The sequence below is a fragment of the Lemur catta genome, chromosome 23 (genome assembly GCF_020740605.2).
Source record: "Lemur catta isolate mLemCat1 chromosome 23, mLemCat1.pri, whole genome shotgun sequence".
NCBI lineage: Eukaryota > Metazoa > Chordata > Mammalia > Primates > Lemuridae > Lemur > Lemur catta.
In genome coordinates, this window is record NC_059150.1 from 6,024,131 (window position 1) to 6,049,745 (window position 25,615).

Here is a 25,615-nt window from a genome sequence, read left to right on the forward strand (position 1 = left end):
AACTCCCATGCCCTTGCCCCAGCCTCTAGCAGTGGTAATTAATGTACAGCATCCAGAGATCAAGAGCTATCATGGCTGGGGAGGGCCCCTCATGGGGAGTAACATGTTCCATCAATCTCTCCTAAGGCAGACTGAGATGTCTGACTGCAGGTCACAATGGAAATGGAATGAAATAGGGAACATCCTCTTAACATGGGTAGCGAGGCAAGGGAACACCAAAGCCAAACAGATGTAAACCTAAAACGTTAATGTGATCTTTATTATACAGCACATTGGGTATTTGTGTCTCCCAAGTATATAGAATATGCTATAAAACCAAACCCAACTATTCAAAATTACACTAAATGAAGACTTAACCCAGAGTTGTGTCTCTTAAAAATACACACAATTACCAAGGTCCTGCTGTAACAGTATCATGGAAAGAGCCAGGTAGCACAAGAAAACAGAGAATATGACGACTGAAGTTTGTGCCAAAGTAATTTTTTTTGTTGTTATTGCACTTTTATTCTATACACTTAGTATGTTACACTTTTATTTAACACTGTAATAAACATTAGTCCTTTAAAACCAACAAAAAAAAACCATTACATAACGACAAAAGACAACAAGCTGTCCAGGCCAATTTTCTTTTCAACCATTTGGGCCAGGTGGCCTCTTCAGTGCCAGGTATTCTCACACAATCTCTGCAATCGCAATTGGACTGGGTGTGAACAAAGCAGATGGAGTTAAAATAAAACCCTTTTTAAGAACAGTAGTGCTACTTGAAACCTCCAGGGGCGTTTGCAGTACAAGTCTCAAGGCCACTCTCTCCTTGCCCACTTTAACAGTGAACCAGCTCTACCCACCCCACTCCCGTATTTAGAAGGATAAACCCTTTTGTTTTCTTTTAAAAAGTGGATTATTTGATCCAGCAAATCCAAAAGGCAAGCTTTGAAAACTCAAAGCAAGCATCTACTCCTTTGGCAGTGGACTCTCCCAGGGCTGTTAATCCCACTCTGAGGCAAAGTGGACTACGGAGGTTTCCCAGTTGGCCAAATAGAATACCAAGCATGCCTTCTCTCCAAAGTAAGGCCAGAGGGCACCTTAATTTCCCAAAGTGCTATGTATTCACCAATTGCCCTGGGCTTCTCAGTGCTAAATAATAAGTCAAAGCCAAAAAATAAAGTGTCATTCAGTGCAGTTGTCACTTCACAGCCCTGCAACCCCGAGCCACTTCTCCCATCAAGAAAAACACGTTGGGACCCTTCTTTGGCAGTTCAAGCAAAGATACAAAAATTTATTTACTAGTTGAGAGTTCTACTATTCCCCTATTTCTATCTGTGGTAGTAATGTATCCTCTCCTCCACTGCTTCCTTGAATTTTAGTGTTAATAATGAGGAGAAGATTCTGCCCAGGCTGTCCCTTTGAAGATGATGGAGTCAAAAGTGACTCTCTTTGGTCTGGGAACAACCAGCACAGTCCCCCTTCCCAGAGAAGTGAAAGGCTTGCTCAGTCAATAAGCTACTCTCTGTAGAGGATCAGGGAACTGGGATGTGCCTGTGGAAACCTCCCTGAAATGAGGCTTCCTCAACCGTGCCAGACTGACCTTGCCACTAGCTCTCTAGGCACAGGGTCAGCCATCTCTTCTGACTGCTCTGCAGGACGGCCTCTTGCTAAGTACTGACGCAAAATGAGTGACCACACTTCAAGCTCATTAAAAATGGCCAAGTCATCATTTTTGTACTGGGGTAACCTGCCCTAATTAAGTTGATTAGAAGGACAGAATAGAACACAGTAAGGGCCATTCTTTCATGCCATACTTCTTCCTCCCCTAGCCACCATCTTACTTACTTCACCACGGTGGGGGGGGGGGGAATGAAATGAACAACCAAAACTGGGAGGTAAAATCTTCAGGACTTTGGCCATGCTGAGCCCTCTCTACAGCCCAAGTGCCGCCAGACTTCTTTGAATGCCTAGTGTCTTCCCAAGTAATATACAATACAGTACATTTCATGGCATTCCATCACTTTAATAAGAATGGGTGCCAAGGAACAAAGAACCCAAAATTAGCTGACAATGTTATAAAACAAAAGCAAAGTATACACATGCTATACACACCTATTCCTGCACTCAGCCTGCTGAGTATTTAAATAACACCCCCAAATATCCATATGTGGACTTTGGATGGCTTGGAGACTTTCAGGAATATTTTGCACCTTTTCTTGCAATACTTTTTTTTTTTAAATGAACCGTAACACAACTACTCATCTCCTTACATACATTAGTCCCTCCATTTCTCCCTCCCCACCAGGCAAAAACTGTGGGGAATCTGCTAGAAAACTGGTATCTGATAGCAGACTAAGCCTTGGGGATAAAGTGAAAAGGGACTCTGAGTAGGGAAAAAAAAAATCTAACCTCCCATGTGTGAATTGGGGTTTGAGCTAAGACTTCCAAAGAATGTTAGGAATGTGGTCTCCCCAATGGAAGCACAGATTCCTGATTATAGCTAGAGTTAAAAGAAAGCAGTTTGGAAAAGGGAACTATATAAGACTTTTCTTGAAATTCCACACAGAACGGACTTACAATGATTTTTCAGCAAGTAGAAAACTACTCATCCCTCCTTTCTTAATTTGACACCTGGCTTCCTGGAAGCCCCATCATAGTTCCCAGAAGAGCAGCTGAATTACTGCCAAGAAGAATAGAATACCTGATGCATAGCTAAATAGGTGTTAAAAATTCTAAGAGATAACTAAACATTCTACTAAAACAATGCTGGAACCTATAGAACCCAAAGACACTGGGCCAATTACTTTATCATTTGCAAGTAAAAAGGTTTTTAGCACTACATGGAGTTTCTGAAAAGCTGCAAGTGCTTTGGGGCTAGTACGCTCAAATATATCATAATCAGAGCCCAGGACAGCCAAAGAGTTAAAACTGAACTTTAAAAGTTATATGAAAAACTTATTATAGACTCCATTTATACTGTTAATATTTAAGGGATGGACATTCTGTCACAAACAAGCCTAGAAAAATCACCTGGGGACCTGTTTCCCACACTTTAGGGCTGGGCACAGGGGCCAGACCACAGTTCCTGGGGATTAGGCAGATAGAGCGAGGCTACTCACCTCCACTGTTTTTCTACTTGTTTTTCTGAATCTAATGGACCGCTCTGGTTGAGAAAGGCTTGAAGTCAAGATCTGAGATGCACCGATGTTTAAACTGTTCCCCTTTGCGTGGAATCAGAGTTTCCCTCCTCATGTTCCTTTATGAGGAACTCCGCAAAAGACCATCCATCACACCACCTCCCGACTCCAGGGGAAGGGAGCTTCCCAGATACGCACACACAGCGGTGAGTCACACACACAGAGAACTACCAGAGGAGCATTCTTCTCTTTTGTCTGATTCTTTTTTTCTTCTAACAGATTATATTTAAAATAAGGTGAAAAGAAGGGATAAATTGCAGAAGAAACCTTGGTTCAAAAGCTCATTGATAAAATTTTAAAAACATCAGTGTGTTAGAGTCAAACACAAAAATAATTTCTGATTTTGTTAAGTTTTAAAAACAAGCTGGTATCCTTTCATTAGGTTTGTATGCAGGCCACGGCCTCTGGATCATTTCCCACTTCTCAGATCTCAGCCAGATATTTCACGTTGGGTTGGTTTTGCTCGGACACTCACTCCTAAGTACCATGTTCTCTGGAGTTTTCCTACCTTGGGACAAAAAGAAGGGGAAAAAAAAGAAAAAAAAAGACCCAAGGGTAGAACAGATTCTGTTCTGGGGTTAGCAGTAACTCAGAATCCAACAGCTTATGTATATATGTATGTATGTATGTGTACACCCACCCCCACACACATACGCACACACACTCTTTTCTGTCTTCTTTTGGCCTCTTGGTGATGTAACAGTGAAACCCTCCCCTAGAAACCAGGGACATGTGGCCCTATACACGTGAACACACTGGCGCTGGGGGAAGCACACAGCTTTGTTTCCACCTCCCTCCCTGGCTTTCCGACTGTCGCAACCTGACATCCCTAGCTGCAGACAGCAGGAACCAGACATCTGTTAAGTTTGTTTTTTGTCCCCATGTTCTCATCAACCCAGAACCAAGCTCAAATGTTCTAAGGGTCCTGACCAAATTATTCCTAGCTAGAGCTCAAATCATGGAAATGATAGGTTTTAATACTATTCCCACTGCAGTGTCCCACTTGTTGTCTTAGAAACATATACAGTGAGTAGACAATGGTAACATTTGCCTCCGCTTCAGTTGTGAGGCCAGAACGTCACATTCCTCAGCTTTCATACGGCTTGGACACTCTTCTGTTAAACAGATAGCTTGGGGCTTCAGTGAACTGCCGAGCATGCTCAGTCATCCAACTCTTCACTGTCCTGGAGTCATCTCTGCCTGGAAGGTCTCAAGTTGCCCAGCAAGCACCAATTCCCTTGGGAGTGCCCTATAGTGAATAAATGTCAATTTCTCCCCATGGCCAAAAGGTGAGGGGAAGGAGAGAAATAGAGAATGAAAGAGAAAGGTCCTTGCTTTCAAGTAGAATCATCCAGCCCTCTGTTCGGCTGCTCAGAATTCAACTTGCACAGCCGGTCCATGATGCCCTGGAGCATGGGCTGGACAATGCCCAAGAGAGGCCTCTTCAAGGGGTCACCATCCCAACAGGCTTCCATCAACTGCCAGCACTCCTCATCAAACACGGAAAGCCGTTCCGGGCGGGCCCCTAGAGAAAGCAGCATGGAAGTAAGACCACAGCCAGAAGGGACCCAACACAACGTCTTCACGGCATGACCAGCTTGAAGGCTCGTTACTCAGCTGGGGCTCACTAAAGAATGCAATGAGCTTTCAGTGCGTTTTAGAACTGAATAGTGATAAAAATATGGAACATATTGGCATAGAAAGTTGAAGAATTGGAAGTTTTGTTTTTTGTTTTTTGTTTTTGAGACAGAGTCTCACTCTGTTGCCAGGGCTAGAGTGCCACGGTGTCAACCTAGCTCACAGCAACCTCAAACTCCTGGGCTCAACCAATTCTCCCACCTCAGCCTCCAGAGTAGGTGGGACTATAGGCACATGCCACCACGCCTGGCTAATTTTTTCTATTTTCAGTAGAGACTGGGTCTCATTCTTGCTCAGGCTGGTCTCGAACTCCTGAGCTCAAGCGATCCTCTCGCCTTGGCCTCCCAGAATGCTAGGATTACAGATGTGAGCCACTTCGCCTGGCCAAGAATTGGAAGTTTTAAAGAAGGCTTTTTGAGATCATTCAACAGAATGTTGTTTGGAAGCAAAGGCTTCATGTAAATGTCTTCTCTGGCTTCCACGATGGTTTTCATGTGCGTGCGGTCCCGCTGTGGAGCAGCTAGGGAGGGGTGACACGAGGCCCCTGCGGCAGGGCCTGGGCTCAGCCTGCTCTTGCCAGGGGAGTTAGGACAAAGTAGTGCTGGTGGCTCTTACCTCTCCGCACGTTGTTCCAGAGATGGTCTTTGCTGGCACACCTCTCAAATGCCTCAGGGAGCTTGACAGAGCCTGAGCAGATGTACCAGAAAAGAATCCCAAAAGCGTAGACATCCACGGAATTATCATACTTCCCTATGGCAAGAAAAGATGAAGAGCAGTGAGCCAGGGAGAGCAAGGCAGCAGCACTGCTCCCTGGCACCTGCAGAAGTCTTTAAATGATTTTTTCTAAAGCTCCCAACACCCCTGTTGGGTAGGCAGGGCACATTCCTAACTCCCCTTTACAAGACAATAAACTGTGACACTGGGAGGTCAGAGCTGGATATTAAGAGAGCTAAGACTAGAATTTGACAAAGGAGAAGAAAAATGAGGCCTTTTATTTTAATGGGACAGTCAAAAAAATTAACCTGAAAGGTCATATGAGGAAAATAAAGTTGGGAAATACAAGTGGGTGGGTAAGCTGTTACTGGAACATAGAGTGTTTAAAGTCAGACAGAAGAGTCTGGATTAGTGGGCAGCAGGAAGTCATTTATGTTTTAGAGCAGGAGGTGATATGAAGGATCTAACATTGTAGAAAGATGGTTCTGACAGCTCTAGCGTAGACTGCAGTAGAAACAATCGATGGAATTTCAATATGCAGTAGCCAAAATAGAATAATAGCAGTGTGAATAGAAATTTTTTTTTAAAAAAGTAAATCTAGGGATAGAAAAATGATGACTGTCTATTTGATGTGGGTAGGACTATCGTTGTCTAGCTAACACCTAATATTATGTGTATCACTCAGTAAAGAGCTGGGGGGAGACGTGTACAAAATGGGAGAACTTCATTTATGTTGCTAATTTTAACTCTTACCAATAGTAACTGACCTGCACCCACATTTCCATCTTTCCCAGCAATGGAACAACCATTCCCTATCCACTTGAGCTCAAAACCTGAGTCATCTTTTAGTCCTTCTTTCCTGTTTATCAACCATATCAAGTTAGTAACAAAATCTTGCCCGTTCTTCCTCTAAATTGATCTCAAATCTGTCACCCTTCTCTTGTTTCATCACTAATACAACCTAATCCTGGGGGCAACCGCTACATATCTGGTCCCTTTACCTTGGTTCTTCCTAATCAAGTCCTCTCTACCTATTGCTGCTGAGCTCATCTTCCATAAACATCTTCACCTCATCTCTCCCCTGCTCAAAAACTCAGTAGCTCCTGAAGTCTTGCACAATCCTTAACTCCTCTGTGGGACTTTGAAGCTCAATGTATTTTATCTCCAACCTTGTTTACCACCATTCTTTAAATGGCTTTCTTTACTGTCATGCTTATGTCTATTCTGTGATTTTCCTCATTATTGCCCCTTCTCTAGCCTCCAGGCTTCTTCCCTGCTGGCATGAACAAGCTACCGTTAAGATGGCAAAACTTTGTTGATAGTTTAGGCACATACTTTGATTAATTGTACCGCTTCTTGTTTGAGATATAATAAAATACACTTTTGATTCGAAATTGGACATTTCATATTTAATGACCTAATGCTTAGCCCGAGGGGTAGCACTCAGGGTTAGAGAAATGAGCTCTGCCCAAGCCCACCCCCATCCCTCCAGCCTTACCTGTGAAAAGTTCAGGGGCCATATGGATTGGTGTCCCCACAATGCTGCCTGACATCATGGCCTCCGGCTTGCAGAATCCTAAGTCAGTGATCTTGGCACGGTTCTGCTTGTCCAGCTGCCAACAAAGCAGGGCAAGAGTCACCTTGTCTCTGATCTTGCACACAGCACTGCTGCACATCCAAGCTCAAGTAGATATCTCAAAGTAGTCCAGTCATGCATTTGTTAATGATGGGGATATGTTCTGAGAAATGAGTCATCAGGCAGCTTTGTCTTGTGCAAACATCAGAGTATTTACACAAACCTAGATGGTACAGCTACTACACATGTAGCCTAGATGGTACAGCCTAGTGCTCCAAGGCTATGAACCTGGACAGCATGTCACTGTACGGAATACTGCACGCAGCTGTAGCACAGTGGTAAGTATTTGTGTATCTAAAACATATTTAAGCATAGAAAAGGTACAGTAAAAATATGGTATAAAAGGTAAAAAATGGTACAGCTGTATAGGGCACTTACCATGCATGGACCTTGGAGGACTGGAAGTTGTTCTGGGTACGTCAGTGAGTGAGTGATCAGTGAATGTGAACGTCTAGTCTAGAACATCACTGTACACTGCTGTAGAGTTTATAAACACGGTACACTTAGGCTACACTAAATTTATAAAAACCATTTTTTCTTTCTTCAATAATAAATTAACCTTAGTTTACTGTCACTTTTTTAGTTTATAAACCTTTTAAATTTTTAAAATTGGCTTTTTTGTAATAGTACTTAGCTTAAAACATAAATACATTGTGCAGCTGTACAAAAATATTTTCTTTCTTTCTATATTTGTTCTATAAGTTTTTCTGTTTGTTTGTTTTTTTAAGATAGACTCTCACTCTGTCACTTGGGGTAGAGTACTGTGGGATCAGCCTAGCTCACAGCAACCTCAAACTCCTGGGCTCAAGCGATCCTCCTGCCTCAGACTTCCAAGTAGCTGGGACTACAGACGTGTGCTACCATGCCCAGCTAATTGTTTCTATTTTTAGTGGAGACTGGGTCTTATTCTTGTTCAGACTGGTCTCGAACTCCTGACCTCAAGCAATCCTCCCACCCTGGCCTCCCAGAGTGCTAGGATTACAGGCGTAGAAGTAGTACTTTTTAATCATATAAACAGTACATGTCATATAAAAGTATAGTATAGCAAATAAACCAGTTACATAGTCACTTCTTATCACTATCAAGTATTATGCACTATACATAATTGTATGGGCTGTATACTTTTATATGTTTGGCAGCATAGTAGGTTTGCTTACACCAACATCACCACAAACATGTGAGAAATGCATTGCAGTATGATGTCACCAGGCAATAGGAATTGTTCAGCTCCATTATAGTCTTACAGGCCCACTATCACATATGTGGTCTGGCACTGATTGAAATGTCACGTGGTGCATGACTTGACTTAATAAATCCTGCCTCCAACCTCCCTACCTCCAGTTTCATTCCCATTACAGGTTGAGTATCCCTTATCTAAAATGCTCGGGGCCAGAAGTGTTTTAGATTTCAGATTTTTTTGGATTTTGGAATATTTGCCTCATACCTAACGATTCAGCATCCCTAATCCAAAACTCCAAATCCAAAATGCTCTAGTGAGTATTTCCTTTGGGTGTCAAGTCAGCACTCAAAAAGTTTCAGATTTTAGGCTGGGCAAAGTGGCTCATGCCTGTAATCCCAGTACTTGGGAGGCTGAGGCAGGAGGATTGCTTTAGGACAGGAGTTTGACACCTGCCTGGTCTCAATCCGGTGTGAATCTGGGTGAAGGCCATATGGGTCTTTACTGTACCACTCTTAGCTTTTCTATAAGTTTAAGATTTTTCAAAACAGTATAGGGGCAAAAACCTTATGTAACATAAGTTAGGTCTAAGATGAAACTGCTCCCTAAGCTTTCGGTCCAAGACACCACCCGTCACTGTGTTGTTAACTCTACTACTTTCCCTGTGGACTTTTCCTAAGACCGAACTTCCACTTATATGTACCCGCCATAAATAAGGTCACTTCACCCACAGAGGCAGGGTACCAACTGCAGGCAACAGCTCTTACTTACCAGCACGTTTTTTAGTTTGATATCGCGATGGACGAGTCCCTGGCTGTGCAGGAAGCGGATTCCCTCCACCACGTCTAGTGCTATCTGCAAACGCGTCTCCAGGGTCAGCCCAGCCTTGGGGAGACAAAAGAGCTTGTCACGACACCACACGGCAACTCCTTAGTTCAACTTGCCTGAACCAAGTGAGACTTCCTTTTGTGGGGAACTAAAAGACTGACTGCCCTAGGGCACACCAAGAGAAAAGTGCATGAAAAAAAGGGGGGAGGGGTAAGCAGCTAGGAGAAGGAAGTAGAGGGAGAGCAAAGAACAAGCTGTAAAGGAGACAAACTCAGATCAAATCCCTCACAGGCTGCAGTCCGGCCAACTGGACAACCCCAGATATGACTAGGAGAGGTACAACCAAACAACTGAGGGATGGGCTTATTTCTAACATCTAAAACTCTGGAACTGGGCTGGGTGTGGTGGCTCATGCTCAGGGCTTTGGGAAGCTGAGGTGGGGGGATCACTTGAGGCCAGGAGTTTGAGACCTGCCTGGGCAACATAGCAAGACCCTGTCTCTACAAAAAATAAAAATTAGCCGGGTGTGGTGGTGCACACCTGTAGTCCCAGCTACTTGGGAGGCTGAGGCAGGAGGATCACATGATCCCAGCAGTTCAAGTTTACGGTGAGCTATGACTGCGCCACTGCACTCTAGCCAGGGTGACAGAGCAAGACTGCCTCAAAAACAACAACAACAACAACAAAAAACCAAACTCTGGAACTGCCTTGGAGGCTCAAAGTAAGTATTCCCAGGTCCCTCGGGCAAATTTACTTTCATTGCTTTATAGGCCTGGTTAGCCCAGGTTTGGTTTTACGAATTCAAATACCAAAGTCACTCATATTACTTCAATTTAGGGTCTCTTGAATTCTTGAAAATGCCAAATCATTCACTCCAAGGCTCAATGAGGTTCTCAAGCCCACTTGCAGAAAAGCATCACACATTGCCGTGCTTAACTCCTCCGAAACGAAGAGGGAAAACTGTGTGGAGTCATTTTCTTCATCCCATTGACTCCACTGATTCCTCCTGACTCCTGGAAGCGCTTCTAAGGTTCCTTTCGGCCCTACCTCTGGAGGCCTCTGTATGGACTGGTATCTGCGAGAAGGGACCTACCCAGATATCCCTCATGAGGTCAGCTTTTCTCTCCTACTCAGCTCCAGTGCAGGGAACAGACAAAAGAAACCTCTTTAGTTTCCTTTTGGTAGTTGTTTTAGAGAAGAGAAACTCAACATCCAATGGAGGGCTTTACCTTCACTTAAATAAAATCCTTCAGTAGCTTCTCATTGTCTACAACAGAATTTGAATTCCATGGAAATCCTTAACATTCTGGGTCCTGTATAACTTGTTCCCAGCATCTCTCTGCACATCATCTCCCCATATTCCCAAAACAAACTGGCTGCTCCCACATGCCTGGTGACCTTCAGATGTTCTGGGCATTAAGCCCTTTCCTCCCCCTGGTACGGCCTGTTTCTTCCAACTGCCCAAACTCTGCCCATCAAGGTAGACTTGCCAAACTCAAACTCCACATCTTCTTGAAATGTTCACTGACTACAATTCTCTCAAAAGCTCCTGACAGTCACAGTTTTTGATATTCCCCAATAGTGCTTAATACAGGACCTTGTAGAGAATAGTCACTAATAAATATTTGTTGACTGAACAACAAAAACTGGCTTTATCCACTGGGAGAAAAAAAAGAGAAAGAAGAGCAGAGTTATAGGAATTCTGCTCTTCTACAGAGTAGAGATTTTTACCACCACCACAGGGGGGCACAGTGATAAATGACAGTATTCTGGATATATAATAGGGCAAAAAGTAGGTTCTGAGAAATCTTTAAGGCTTTGTGGAAGAAAGTGCAACAAGTCTGATTACGGCAACAGTCTCTGGTGAAAGCTGGCAGCTCCGAACAAACAGAAAGGGATGAAGTGCCAGAAAGGAACCTGCCGGCTGGGTCTTGCTCTCTCCTTGCCGGCCTCACCTTCAGCCCCGTGTAGAGGTCCCGGTGCAGCCGCTCCATGATGAGAAGCACAGCGATGCTGGAGCCACCACCGTAGTTGTAGTCGATGACTGAACCGTGGAGATCCACCAAGCGCTCGTGCTTGGGCAGAGACCTGGTAGGAGGGAGAGAGTTCTGGGCTACCACACTCGGGCGGTAATCCTGCATGACATGCCGAATGCAGGAAGGAATAACCTCAAGACCATGTGTAGTCCAGGTCCAGACACAATGGCCCTCAGGGCAGACAGAAGGCAAAAACAATGGCCTCTCCCAAGAAGGACAAAGAATCATGAATCAAAAAGTTGATAAGGCCTTAAAGACTAGAGAAGAAAGTGAAATGAAGAGATGAGTCTGAGAAATCAGGACGGTGGGGAAAGAGCCGGCAAAGACAGTAAAGGCCTTAAAGAGAGCACATGTCTGGCCAAGACCCAGAAATACTAGTCTATCACATTCTGAAACCGAGGTATGGAGGGACAGGGCATGCTGTAGCTGACAAAACTTATCCCAGGCTACTGGCTGCTTTTCTAGATCTTTCCCACAGAGATAAATGAGACCAGGACCCACCTCATGTAGTGAAACTCCAAGGCCAGATCATTCCAGTGCTTCTCATCTGGAGGAACAACTGACTTGAGGGCACAGGGGAAGTGTCCCCCCCAGTTGTCACACAGGTACACCACACCGTACTGGCCCCGGCCCAGTTCCTGTCCCAGTTTAGGTTTACCTACAAGGTGTAGAGACAGAGATAAGGCAGATGGATGGGAACTAGATGGGCAACCTCTGTAAGACTCTTAGATGTGGACCTGCCTAGAGGCCAGGAAGTTGTAAGCACGCCAGGGAATGAAATTCCGGTGTCATTCTAAACCAGCAGAAAGTAACCTAACTCGTTTAATTCAAACAAACTTCTGTCATGTTATTTGAACTATATAAATGCCAGGACCAAACAGGAATTCAAAACCACATCAGTAAGTATTGAAGCAGCTTTAGAAACTGGGATTCTTCAAGGCTGGACATAAAAATGTCAGGTACCCTGAGCCCTCTTCCAATTTACTTGGAAAAAAACAAGGACTCACGGTGTAGCAAGACATCCTGTAAAGAACGACTCTCCAGAGAAAGGCGGGCCAGGCGAGGGGCATGATCTTTCCGAACCTTCAGCCAGAGATCTTCGGTTTTCTCGAGCCGGCCTGAGTGGCCAGCTTCCAGCTGGGAGGGAAACAGGAAAAAACAGCATGACTTATCAAGTACCTGGCTTCAGCTTCCTCACCTGTTATATGGAGATAACAGGATCTACCTCCTAGGGACAACTGTGAGAATTAAATAAGATACATGTAACATGTTCAGCACAGAGACTGGCACATAGTGGACTCTCAATAAATAATAATTTTTCCTCTTGGATGCATAATCACATCTATCCACTCCCTGCCCTGACACACACACACACACACACACACACACCCCGAACAGACAAGCAGATGTCACATCATTATGAAACAGTATGGAAGCTGGAAAGTCATCCCTTCTGTTGTTCATTCCTAAGATGCTACATAAACTTAAAATAAAATTCCTACTCCTCTATTTTCTTCCCTTACTCACTGAAATGAGGAGAAATTAACTGACCTCCCTCCATTCTCCCTAGAGCTAGAAAAATGTCCACATGAAAAATTTATTGATGAAACTTCTTGTAACGGAACAGAATAGAATGAACATATATTGATGATTTTTAGAGAATTATATGAAGAGCAGAGAGCAAAATATTCCCCTGCGGATGAGGCTCTGTCTCCTTTCCCACACACCGACCTGCCGCAAGGAGGCTGCGAAAGCCTCGTGGGAACTGTTGAGCCGAGTACGGAACTGGCTGCAGATGCTCTTGGCCAGTTTGGAGGCACTGAGGCTCTCGATGGCTTCCTGGGCCACTTTCCTCTTCCATTCCAGAGTGATGACAGGTGGGCTCACCCACGTGATGCGCTGGATGATCTGCCAGGAGGAGGACAGTAAGACCATTGAGGAATGGGAGACAGGAACCACCACAGAGACCCACTGCCCTTCCTTTCTGGGTTGCCCACTCATTAGGAGGAGGCACTTAAGTTAGCAGCTATATGAAGTCCAAGGTTCCTCTCCAATTCCATCCACCTCAAAATTAGGGCTGAGCCTGGAGGAAAGCATCAAATAATACCAGGCCTAGTCTACGTGCTCACAAACCCTCAATACATCACATTCAGTGCCAAGGAGTGCCTGATAAGTCTTTTTCTGAAGTCAGTCAATAACGCTACATAAGAGCCAGACCAAATTCCAGAATCGGAACCACGCTCGTGGCCTCTGGCAACAACAAAGCCTGGTTCTGAAAAGACACTGAAGCTGGGAGAAAGAAATATGAGGAAGCTAGTAAGGTAGAGTCTTACAGCTGCATAAAAATCATTTTTTTAATTGTCTACAAAGAACACCCAACATGAAATCTCATATAAACCCACAACTTTTAGGAGTTAAAGGGAATACTGTTAATAATTATTTGAGAATAGGCACAAACCAGAATTCTCTTGGGTAGGCAAACCAGAACAAAAGGCCACCCTACCTTAACAGAAGATCCTAGGTATCTGTTCTCTGTTGGGGCGACTAGGATTCATTTGAGCCAACTACAGGCAGAAAACTATTTCTCTAAGCAACCCCTACCTGCTTGATTTGCTCCCATAGCATCCTTGTAACCGAGGACCCTGAGTGAAACGTGACTTCAACGTGATAGGCAGCATTTAAGATCTGAAAGAGATCACACAAAAGAAAATACGCCCTCGGTAGTGTGGCTATTTCAAAAATGCAATAAATGATACTTACTTTAAGAACACCGTCCAGACTCAGGGCTTCCAAATTTATCCCTCAACATATATGCAGAGTCAACTCAAGTTAATCATCTATTTTGTGAAGATTTAGGCCCCTCCACTTCATCTTTAAATTCATCAACTTAATTACAATTTTACAGCTCCCCAGCACCTCCCACAAGCAGTGGTCATGTGATAGAAAAACAATTCAAACTGGATTGGCAAAAAGTTGAAAGGGAAATTCTTGGCTCTAAGTTGAAGCTGGACTTGCGTGTAAATTGTTTCATGTATTATCCATGACACGGTGTTCTTTTTTTTTTTTTTTTTTTTTTTTTTGGAAGAGACAAAGTCTCGCTCTGTTCCTAGGCTGGAGTACAGTGATGTGATCATAGCTCACTACAACTTCGAACTCCTGGGCTCAAGCAATCTTCCTGCCTCAGCCTCCTGAGTAGCTGGGACTACAGGTGTGTGCGACTACCTGATATGGTGTCTTAACAACCATTCTTTGTGTACCTGTTTGAGATAATTACTGGTGATGTGGACTGAGACATCCTGAGACTTCTCCAGGCTCTGCAAACATCGTTCCAGCGTCCCGACAAAGCTCTCACGTAGGTAATCCACCGAGCTGATCAGCTTGTTAGCCACTGCCTGATTAAGCCGGGAGATGATGAGTTCCTGGATCTGTCGGATGCAGCATTTGATCTCTCTGGTGCCCACTGGTTCTCCATTCTCAGGGACAATGACATCTACAGAAGCAGAGAAATAAGTCAGTCTGCAATGAGCAGACACACTATATCAAGGCACCTCCCAAATCACAGCCATGGAACTACCATGATGACAGCTACAAAAAAACTGGTTTTGATGAAGTCTGATTCTCAGCATGATCGGGGGCTATGTAACCCTCAGCTACTTAAAGCAGCTAAGATCCTGAGGAGGAGCAATTAATTCTAATATGAGCCTGTTGATTTTGTCAGCTTTTATGTCACATTTGTAGGAAGGGAGGAACAACATTTATTGAGTGTAAACTATAAGAAAGGCACTATAGTCAACATTTTATATATGTGATCTAATTTCATCTTCATAATAACTTTATCAGGTGGGTATTACACACCAGGAAACAGCCTTAAAGAGAGGACAAAGTGGGCATGGAAAGGGTACGGTACAGTTAAGAAGGAAGACAGCTAACATTTGAATCCAAAACTCACTGATTCCAAAGCCTGTGATCTTTGCAAAATTTTATACTGCCTAGCATATTAGTGAGAAAAATCTAAGGGTCAGGAGTTTTTTACTAATCAATGACTAGATAAATAAAAAGTCAAACTCAATTGTTGCCCCCCCATGCCACACTACCTTTTAGCACTAGAAAACCTACTTTGTAAAACAAAGAACAGAACTTAAGAGAAATCAAATATCTGCAAAAATATCTGTTCCTAAAAAGGCACTCTCACGCTTACTGATGGAAATTTAAATTGGTGCCACTCTTCAGAGGAAATTTGGCAATATTTATCAAAATTTTAAACCAACCAAGAAAAATTCACATACCCTTTGGCCTAACTATTCATCTTCAAGGAACTCTTTTTCTTGAAATATACCCTTGCAAGTCCCAAAGATGTGTATTTATATACAATGCTGATCAATTCAGTACCGTTTGTATACTCACAAATCCACAATGTAGTTAACAGAGCCAGACATGTGATCTATTAATACTTGTTCCAGTTACTCCCACATCTGTTTAGCTAACTGCTGTATCCCAGACACCAAACATGGGCAATAACAATCAAATATTTCATTGTCTGCCCAACCTAGCTGCCCTACCTCCCTTCATCACACCCACCGTGATGCCAGCATTGATGTGCCAGTGTCTTTAATTAAATATCGAGAAGACTTCCAAGGATATCCACTGCAAGTGAGCATTTCTCAGCAACTCCACCCTGCAATGGGGAATTCTTTTTTGTTCATCTTTAGAAAGACCTATAAAAAATCAGGCATCCTGTGCCTGATAAAGTCAACTATATTTCTTTTGTATTTGTAAGCATGACTTAGCTAGATCCATCATTCATAAACTCATTCATTCTCCAAAGATGTGCTGTATCACAAGCCTATGTTATTTGCTGCAAGGGGATATGGTGAATAAGACTCAGATCCTATTCTCCTTTAACTCTAGGATTTTAGAAAACAGGAGACTATAAATAACTACAATAAAAGGTAGACAGCGAAATTCCAGGGATAAGCTACAGATGAAATGCCGTGGGAATACTGATGAGTGCAATTGTTACTACCTACAAAAATTAAAGAAGATTTTGTGAAAAATGGCATTTGGGAGAGGCCTTGGAGGGTAGGTAGGATTTGGAAATTCACAAATAAAAGCCATTGCAGGTTTGAGGCAGGGCATGAGCAAAGAAAAGGTGAAGGGAGTGTATGTTGGCCCGTAAGCAGTTAAGACCAACTAAAATAGAAATTACAGGAAGGTGCACAATGGAAAATAAGACTGGAAAAGTTGGCAAGGGCTAGGCTTTGGAAAGTCTTTAATAGTAGGCAGAGCAATTTAAACTTACTCTATAGGAATCAGAACCAATAAAGATAAGCTGGAGAAAGAAGAAAAGGAGGTCAGGGAGATAGATTAGGTAACAATAGTTCAGTTAGACTAAAGAAGACAGAATAGAAAAGGTAGGTATAAAATATGAAAGAAAACTCATCAGTACGTGGCAACTGATAAGACAAGGGAAAGAAGACAGCTAAAGACTGTGCTGAGGTTTTGCAGCTGGGTACTAGGAAGAGGGTGGCATCAGTAACTGGGAACAGATTAATAAACAGTAAAACATGGAAATTAAGAGTATGGGCTCAGGAATTAGACTGTCTACATTCAAGTCCTACATCTATTATTTACTAGCTGTGCGATCTTGGGCAAATTACTTAACCATTTAAAAAAAAATTTTTTTTTTTTTTTTTAAATTTATAGAGACAGGGTCTTGCTCTTGATCAGGCTGGTCTCGAACTCCTGAGCTCAAGGGATCCTCCTGCCTTGGCCTCCCAGAGTGCTAGGATTACAGGCGTGAGCCACTGCACCCAGCCTTTTTAAAGCACAATTTACTAACATTCTTCAGCTTCATTGAGGACAAGGAGATACAGATAGAAAGTGGAGGTTAGAGAGCTATTAGGATGAATTTAGGAAAAACTGGGCTAATGTTCTTGGGAAGGAATGACAGTGGAATCTTCCAGAAAGGTCTCTGAGAGCAAGAGAGGCCACCTTGGCTAAATGCTTTAAGGTGGGCTCCTGTTGGTAACAGTGGGGTGGATGAAATTAGCCTGAGGTTCCTTTAACCTTAAGAATTAATGTACTCAATCTCCAGCTACAGAAGGGTGAGAGGCTCCTGCAGTCCCAGCACCCCGACAAGCTCTCTGAGACATACCTTTAAACTCCATGTTGGTAGCATCATCTAGAAGTTCCTCCTTCATGGTGTTAAGTGTCTCCACAATCATATCTTTCATTTCCTCCTGCTTCCGGTTGGCAATATTCATCAGTGACTCATACAACTCATTCTCCTTTTTTCGAGTGTATTCCAGGCGTTTGGGAGTGATCTGCAGGTCCCGCTGCATGTCAAAGGCCTGGTTGATAAAGACGTCGAGGCAGTGGCAGTGCACCAGGTTCAGGGCCTTGGCTGCGTCCACCAGGCGCGCCTGTAGCACCTGGTAAGAAAATGTGCTCAAGTGTCTCAGCTTCTCACTTTGTTCCACCAGCATACTTGGAGCTTTAGTGTCCTGGCCGGGGGCCCCACAGTTCCAGTGACTGCTGCTCAGATAGCCCAGGTCAATCAGCTGGCGATAAAGCGGTGACCTTTCAGTCTCCATTCTCCTGGTGGAGTCTATTATCTCTGAGCCCAGCTTCGGCACTTTGAAAAAGAACACGGGAAGGGAGAAATACTTTCGGATTTCCTGAAGCTCTTGCTCGTCCCTCTCAGAGAGTTCATCTTTGTGGAGTGCATAGGTTATCACAGGCAAGAAATCATTCACCAAGTCACCCAGAACATCCACTGTGGGCCGGAGGCCTTGGCATGGTGCTACCACAATGTCCACTTCCTGGAAGGGGAAGGGGGTCAGTCAGCACCTCGGGGTCAGAAACAATCCATGCCTCCCCAGAGTCCCACACTGAGACCCCAATCCAGCTCTCTGGTGGAGCAATTAGACCTCAGTGTGCCCCAATCATCCGTCCACTTCCTTCCTCGGTTACCAACACCCCTGGTGCAGCCTGCGAAGGCAGACACTCATCCAGAGAGAGTGAAAAACAAGCAGAAAGGCTGGCAGTCCCTTTAGCCATTTCACATCAAAAGAATATTTGGTCCCTGCTTTCCTCTGTTGCTTAGACATTCCCACCGATTCCCTCTGATGAAGAAATAAATAATGGAAGAAAAAGGAATTGTTATGGAAGCTATCAGGCGGGGAGGGGGTATGCCTGGAACAGTCTTCCCCCTCTGGCCCTGCTCTCACACCCCCATCCCCACCTTTCCAAACGGGCTAACTCCCAAGTATCCTTTACGTCTCCAAGTGCATGTCACGGCGTATACGTACAGAGCCCTTTCTATTACACAATTCCAAGCACTCTTTACTTCCCCTTTCTTAATGTTCAACACATTTATAACTCACTTATTTAAAACCCATTTCCCCCCATTAGTCTGTAAACACTTTTGAGGGCAGGGACCAGGTCTACTTTTTTCACTACTGTAGCTCCAGTGCCTAGCACATAGTAAGTCCTCAGTATTATTATTATTATTATTATTTTTTGTGAGACAGTCTTGCTTTGTCACCTGGGCTAGAGTGCCATGGCATCAGCCTAGCTTACAGCAACCTCAAACTCCTGGGCTCAAGCCATCCTCCTGCCTCAGCCTCCTGAGTAGCTGGGACTACAGGCTCGTGCCACCACGCCGTGCTAATTTTTTCTATGTTTAGTAGAGACAGGGTCTCGCTCTTGCTCAGGCTAGTCTCGAACTCCTGACCTCAAGCAAGCCTCCCACCTCGGCCTCCCAGAGTGCTAGGATTACAGGCATGAGCCACTGCACCTGGCCAGTCCTCAATATTGTTGAACCAATCATTTGGGCAGCAAACTAAAAGCCAGGTTCACCAAACATCATTACTGTCCTATTATAAGAGTTTGCGGGTATCTAAAGTCTTAGCCACCTAAGTCTTGATAATATCTTTGAGAATATGAACACTTGGAATGGCAGAGTCCAAGGATTGCCTGTCCAATATTTAGTCTCTACATTATTGGGGCAGGCAATGTCCTTTACAAATAGGGGTGGCCAATGAGTGGGTGGGACTTCCAGGAAAGCTGTTTGGGAGAGAAGGGGGCTGATTCTACCAGGAAGTGTGCCCTTTGTCCCTGCCCTTCTCCCTGCTTGGAGCACAGATATGACAGCTAGAGCAGAAGGCCTAAGGCAAACCTGAAGGCAGAAGCCAGAGCTAGGATGATGAAGCAAAAACAAGAGCTGACTAGCTCCAGATTTCTTTTACATGATGGAAAAAACAAAAAACAACTCTCTATCTTGTTTGAGCCTCCTGATTTTCTGATGGTCTATTACACACAACTGAACCCAATTCTAATATACTCAAGTTCATAAAGCGAGTTTCAAGAATGATCTTTGGTTTAGAAACAAACCTTCCACAGGTCCTTTTCCCAGCCTATACTTTCTGCTCTATTAATACTTCTTTCCTAAGAAGTTTTGAAGTACGTAAGAGCATATATTTCCATCCACTGCAGAGGATGCTCCTCTGTATCCCTGAAATTGCCTACTTTGCCTGGCATTCCAGATGTAAACGGTTGACCAGGGACTCATGCCTGTATCACCATCATAGGTGACAGGTATACAAACTACTGACGTCTTCAGGGGTCTGCAAACTCGGAATCAATCTTCCACAGAATTCTATCATCTACAGAGTTGTAAAAGAACTCAATACAGACATGCTCAAGTTTGTGTCCTTGACAGTTATCAGATGTTGAATATTTATTTCATTTGAAATCTAATAAAAGATACCAATTTTGTTTATTTCTTTCATACTAAAATTCTGATTTCATTCCTCACCTTATTTGAGCAGTATGCATTTTTGATAAAAGATTAAAGGAAATCAAAATCTGGGCCTTTTTCCTTTCTGATCTCCCTCTTTAAATAAGAAAGGATTGGAGATGCCAGCCTATTATGTCTAGTGTCTCTTTTCCATCGACACTGACACTTGCTATGTGTTTTGGTTTTCAGAATTTTTTCCAACCTCAACAAAGCACAAAGGTCTCACCTTCTTTCCTAAAAATAAGCTAAGCTTTATTCTTGGGTAGGTCACATAACTTTCATTTGCCTGGCCACTTTGAACTCCCTAAAGCTCAAAGTGTTTTCAGCATTTCACCATTTGTAATTTGAATAAACACTGCATAAATCTACCTACTCTCCGCCTAAGCCTAGGCCAAGAAGAAATGTGCTGTCTCATCTGTGTACAAACTGCATGGAATGCTTTCTGGTTGGAAGACCAGTCTGACACTTACCTTGCTATTCAAAACAAACCCCCTTTCACTACCCTGAGTCACACATGCTAGAGCACGAATTACATCAGTGAGGAATATTTAAAAAGTTTGTAAATAAAAAATTTTAAGGTTTAGAATAGAACATACAATGGCATAAATGCCAACAATATAATCAAGTAAAATAATTAGATAAAGACTAAAAGCACTCTAAGAAATGAAAACAGTTTATTACAGTACAGAATTATAGGTGGAAATGTTTTTTATATTGCAAAGCTTCCCTAAATACACACATTTTTTAAAGATATAAATCAATCATTCAAACTTATTATAGGGGCCGGGCATGGTGGCTCAAGCCTGTAATCCTAGCACTCTGGGAGGCCAAGGTGGGTGAGAGGATCACTTGAGCTCGGGAGTTCAAGACCAGCCTGAGCAAGAGTGAGACCCTGTCTCTTTTTATTAAAAAAAAGAAAGAAAGAAAGAAAGACAGAAACCCAACAAACTTATTAGAAAAAGAAAGCCTAAATATTGAAAACCAAAGTAAATACACAAATTCCTAATGTCTTCGAGGGTGTGCAAACGGTACTGTTCAGAAAATTTTCAGGAAGAATTTTGTTTGCTTATTTTTTTGATGGATTTTCTTAAAATTCTAACATAAAATTTCAGGTTTTCCTCAAAGGACCATTCTATGTGGGCAACAGAATCATCAGCCAAACCTGCCAAGTCCATTTGTAAGACCAATACTGTTTTTAGGAGACCAGTTGGCCTTATTTGCTCAGGTGCAAATTCACTTTTTTTTAAAAAATGGATTTAGGGCTTTCTAATGGCAGGGTATGGCCTGATATACTGGCACCAAGAAAGAAGCCGCCAACTCCTAAATATATGTTGCACTGAACAAAAATGGACAGAAAACAGGTACCGTGCTCTCTCTTCTCCCTTCCCCAGTGGATTACCTTGTGCAGTTGGTCTCACTGCTCTACCATGATTGTCAGAAGACAGGCAGAGAGCTGCTGGCTGAGACCCTGGCAGCAGTGCAGATTAGGCTGGAATGTGCTCTGCAATTCTGCAGTACTCAGGGTGAAAGGATGACTCATGCCTGACGGTTACAAACAAAAAAGGAAGCCAGCACTGTCTCCTGGAGACAGGGAGTGGAAAAATAATAATTAATGTAAAGAGGATGAGCCAGACCTGTTCTGGGCCCTATTATGGCCACCTGAGAGGGAAGTCCGAGCTCAGGCTGTTCCATGGAAGGCTATATCTCTTCCCAGCACCCAGGACAGTGCCTGGCACGAAGTAAGCATCCAATCAATAAACGTGGCATGAACTAATGCAGAAATAAATGATGCCTTTACTACTTGCTCAAAACCACTTTCAATCAGCATATGTAAAATTTTCTATTTTTCAACGTGCATCCCACACATTTTATCCTACACATTTATCTGGAATTGCTGTTTGCCTCTACTTCAAGAATAAGGCAGTGAGTAAGCATTTTGTTCCTAACTCAATCAAGAAAAAAAAAAGAATCTCAGGGAATCACAACAGTATCCCGTAATTCCCATTTGGAATCACACTGAATTCCTAAAAAGATGTCTCCTGTGGAACGCATTCTGCACAAATCCATGGAATTTATAGAAGTTGATCTGTTACCATCAATTTTCTTGGCAGGAAAAAGGGATAGAAAGGAGCATGCTACTCTGCAAACACCAGACGACACCTCTGGTTTTGTTTTTGATGTAAAATGACACAATTTTAAATGCCAAGAAGTAATCACTCAATCACTGAAGAAGGCTAACCTAACCACTTCCTAAGAATATCGGCTCTTGGTGAAAATGCCTTACTGTAGAGCTCATGGCACATTACAAAAACTCAATTATCACAAAGGATGATACACTAATTGATAATTTGAACAGAAAACAGTTATGCACTCTGGCTAAAGTTGGTAGGTAGCAGGTGTCTTTGCTTTGCTTATAGTTCTGAAGCCTCAGGTTTACATCACATAGAAAAGTAAACAACTATATAATTGTCCTACCCTTGCTCAGAAATCTATACAGCCTTGACCCTCAATCCCTGTCCACATATTCTAGCTATCTTTACTTCCAATTCTCTTCCCATGCCATTCTCACAGGACACTGGAGAGGTTTCTCCTGTTTGTTTTTACACAGGGTTGATTCTTTTTCATTTTTAAATAGTTCCCTCAACTATTACTCTTAAATATCAATTACATATTAGGTGAAATATCTCTATTCTTGTTATAGTATAGAAAATACCGTGACTCTTCTTGGTACATATACTCTTCAAGGGAGAGCTGCAACTGAACAGGTTTCTAGGCCATAACGTGCCTCGTAAGAAATTGGGATTAATTATCCCCACTGTCAACACAGGATGGATACAAACCCATCTCCCTATGTGGTAAAAGCATCAGTGTGGTAACTCAGAGGCCAGACATAAGACTTGGAAAAAAACATAATCACAACCACAGCCCTAAGCTACCCAGAGAAAGCATGAGACCATCACGCTAATAGTAGAAATATATTTATAAGCCCAAACACCTAAAAACACAGGCTTTAGCACTGAGTCTCAACTCATAAGCGTGAAGACTTTAAGGATCTGAACTATCTTCCCTGTATTTCCTACTGCAATGAATTAGGTAACAGACAAGTTGACAAGAATACACTGAATGGCCTCTATGCATTCTACCTTGTAGACAGTCAAACACCCACATATCCATAGAGGCAGAAAAAAGTAGGAATCTGAAGTTTTCTTCTCTTACCACTTACTAGATTCATCAAGAGAGAGAGACAAAACAGTAGAACGGACAAGGAGGAAAGAAAAAGGAGGGAAAACTTTACCTTTCAACTTTTATACACTTCTGTATTATTTACCTTTTTATAATATCGTTCTCCTTTCATTTTATCACAAAAATAAGTCATAATGAATTATGAAGAACTTTGTCTCTAATAATAGCAGAATAATAATTATAAGCTGGAACAACAAGGACTTAAATTTGACAAAAGGGAGGAGTTTCAAGGGGGATGGCTGTCAGGAAAGGGATGGGTGACCAAGAAAGTAGGAATCTTCTTCTCAAGGTCACTGATGTACTCAATCAAAGGGAGGAGGGAACTGGCTTAATGCATGCCAGACACTGTGGTCGGTGCTTGAAGCATACTCTCTCATTTTCGCCTCATACCGATCCTACAAGACAGGGATTACTAGCCCCATCTTATAAATGAGGGAATAGAGTCACACAGCTAAGTGACAAAACCAGGATATAAATCTAGGTCCATTTAACTACAAAGACAATTAAACAGTCACTGGAGGGCCACTGTGTGTCAGGCACTGTCTGATTTGGTGTTTGGGAAGCTCTGAAAGAAGAAAAAAGGAAGGACAAGATGCTTTCAGGGATCCTAACCACCAGAGGGTTCTGTGTTAAAAGCATATGCTGGTTACGAAGTCAGGGCTCTGCGATGACACAAGATAAGACCCTCCAACAACTGGCTGATACATCACAGTAGAAGTCAAAAAGAAAATATTTTTATTATAATAGCCCCAACAATAGTTTCTACCTGTGGACAGTACTTTGCAACCTTTGAGTCTCTGAATCAAGGAAGATTCCCTACCTCCACTGTCCTCTACTCAGAAGGAAACACAAAGAAATCTTTGAGATAGTAAAAATAGAAAGGAAGCCATTTGGTGCAGGAAAGAGATAGAAAGGATCCTAGCAAAGGGAGAAGACAAAAGAGGAGATTAAGACTGGAATCTCTGTCATATTTTCTCCCCAGGAGTTAACCTTGGAAGGTCAAAGATAAATTACTGATAGTGAATTGAGAAAATATAGCCTCAGATTCATGTTGGCCTTTTAAGAGATAATAAGGTTACTATAGTGAGCATAGGGATTAAAAAAAATTCTCGTCTCTAAATTATGCATATCCTTAATAGGCATATTAGCCTATAACACGTATTCCTAGGTTTTTTGGCAAAGAGCAATGTATGCAGGATGGTTACATTTCACTGTGTATGCTAGTATGTGTTAGGGGAAAGGTGAGAGAGATGTTAAATTCAAAGAACGTAGAATTACTGCCTAAGAAGAATTTACAATTTAGCATTTGCCTGAACTTCCCATATCCTTTTTTAACACATCACTTCAGTTTCCCCCCCTTTTTTTGCTCCATAAAATAATGGTTTCTTTATTTTAATTATACCTTTATTTCTCTGTCTTGTACATATGGACCCACCCTTGTTTCTTTCTCTCTGGAATGACCATTTGTGGCCTAATGGTATATATTCCCTCCCCCCAACAGTATCTTCTTGCCCTGAGGACCTGACCCAACATTCTTTCCTATTTTTTTTGTTTTGTTTTTTGAGACAGGGTCTTGCTCTGTCACTCAGGCTGGAGTGCAGTGGTGCAATCATAGCTCACTGCAACCTCAAACTCCTAGCCTGAAGCAATCTTCCTACCTCAGCCTCCCAAGTAGCTGGGACTACAGGTGCGTGCCACCATGCCCGGCTAATTTTAAAAATTTTTTGTAGAGACAGGGTCTTGCTATGTTGCTTAGGCTGGTCGCAAACTCCTGGGCTCATGTGGTCTTTGCCCCTTAGGCTTCCAAAGTGCTGGGATTATAGGTATGGACCACTGCGTCAGAACTTTTCCTACTTTTTAACCTATCAACCTTTATCTTTTGGTCTAGATACACTCAAGAGACAATATGGTATCTAACTAAAGGTAAAAAACACATAATGAATTTTGTTTCATAAGGTGCCATAATAAATGCCAATAACTAGACAAACATTGAGAGAAGGTAGTTTTCTAGCAACAAACAGTGTTCAGTAAGTTTGGGGAATAAAATTTTATATAAACTTTTGTCATGTTAAGATCCTTTATTATTATTATGAGTTGTAACAGCATTAACTGCTGAAAAATTAAAAATATCAGTATCTGTGTGATATTAAAAACAGATTATTTGCACTGAAAGCTATTGAGGGTTATAAAGAGAAAAGTTTACTACTCCAATTGGTTAGAGGTAAAAAAAGTAAAAAAATAAATAAATAAATAAGTTGATTTGCAAGTTATTGACCTTGCCTGGAAATACCAGTCTATCTCAGTTCCCTGAAATAGACCCCAGTGGACATCACCAGAGCCAATAACCATGTCAGTGTGTGG

At 42.6% G+C, this 25,615-nt stretch overlaps 1 protein-coding gene across 2 annotated transcripts in view; it reads right to left on the minus strand.

The window, feature by feature from the left end:
* Positions 1-459: 459 nt before the first annotated feature.
* Positions 460-25,615, minus strand: part of DSTYK (dual serine/threonine and tyrosine protein kinase) — a 50,673-nt gene continuing 25,517 nt past the window's right edge. For both annotated transcript variants that reach the window (XM_045536046.1, XM_045536047.1), the window contains exons 3-13: positions 17,366-18,032; positions 14,469-14,701; positions 13,813-13,896; positions 12,943-13,119; positions 12,219-12,348; positions 11,713-11,869; positions 11,131-11,263; positions 9,119-9,232; positions 7,033-7,147; positions 5,436-5,570; positions 460-4,707 (exon numbers count right to left, since the gene is read on the minus strand). In XM_045536046.1, coding sequence (XP_045392002.1) covers positions 4,520-4,707; positions 5,436-5,570; positions 7,033-7,147; positions 9,119-9,232; positions 11,131-11,263; positions 11,713-11,869; positions 12,219-12,348; positions 12,943-13,119; positions 13,813-13,896; positions 14,469-14,701; positions 17,366-18,032 — 2,133 coding nt within the window. In that variant the 3' untranslated portion in view covers positions 460-4,519. The remainder of the gene's footprint in view (positions 4,708-5,435; positions 5,571-7,032; positions 7,148-9,118; positions 9,233-11,130; positions 11,264-11,712; positions 11,870-12,218; positions 12,349-12,942; positions 13,120-13,812; positions 13,897-14,468; positions 14,702-17,365; positions 18,033-25,615) is intronic.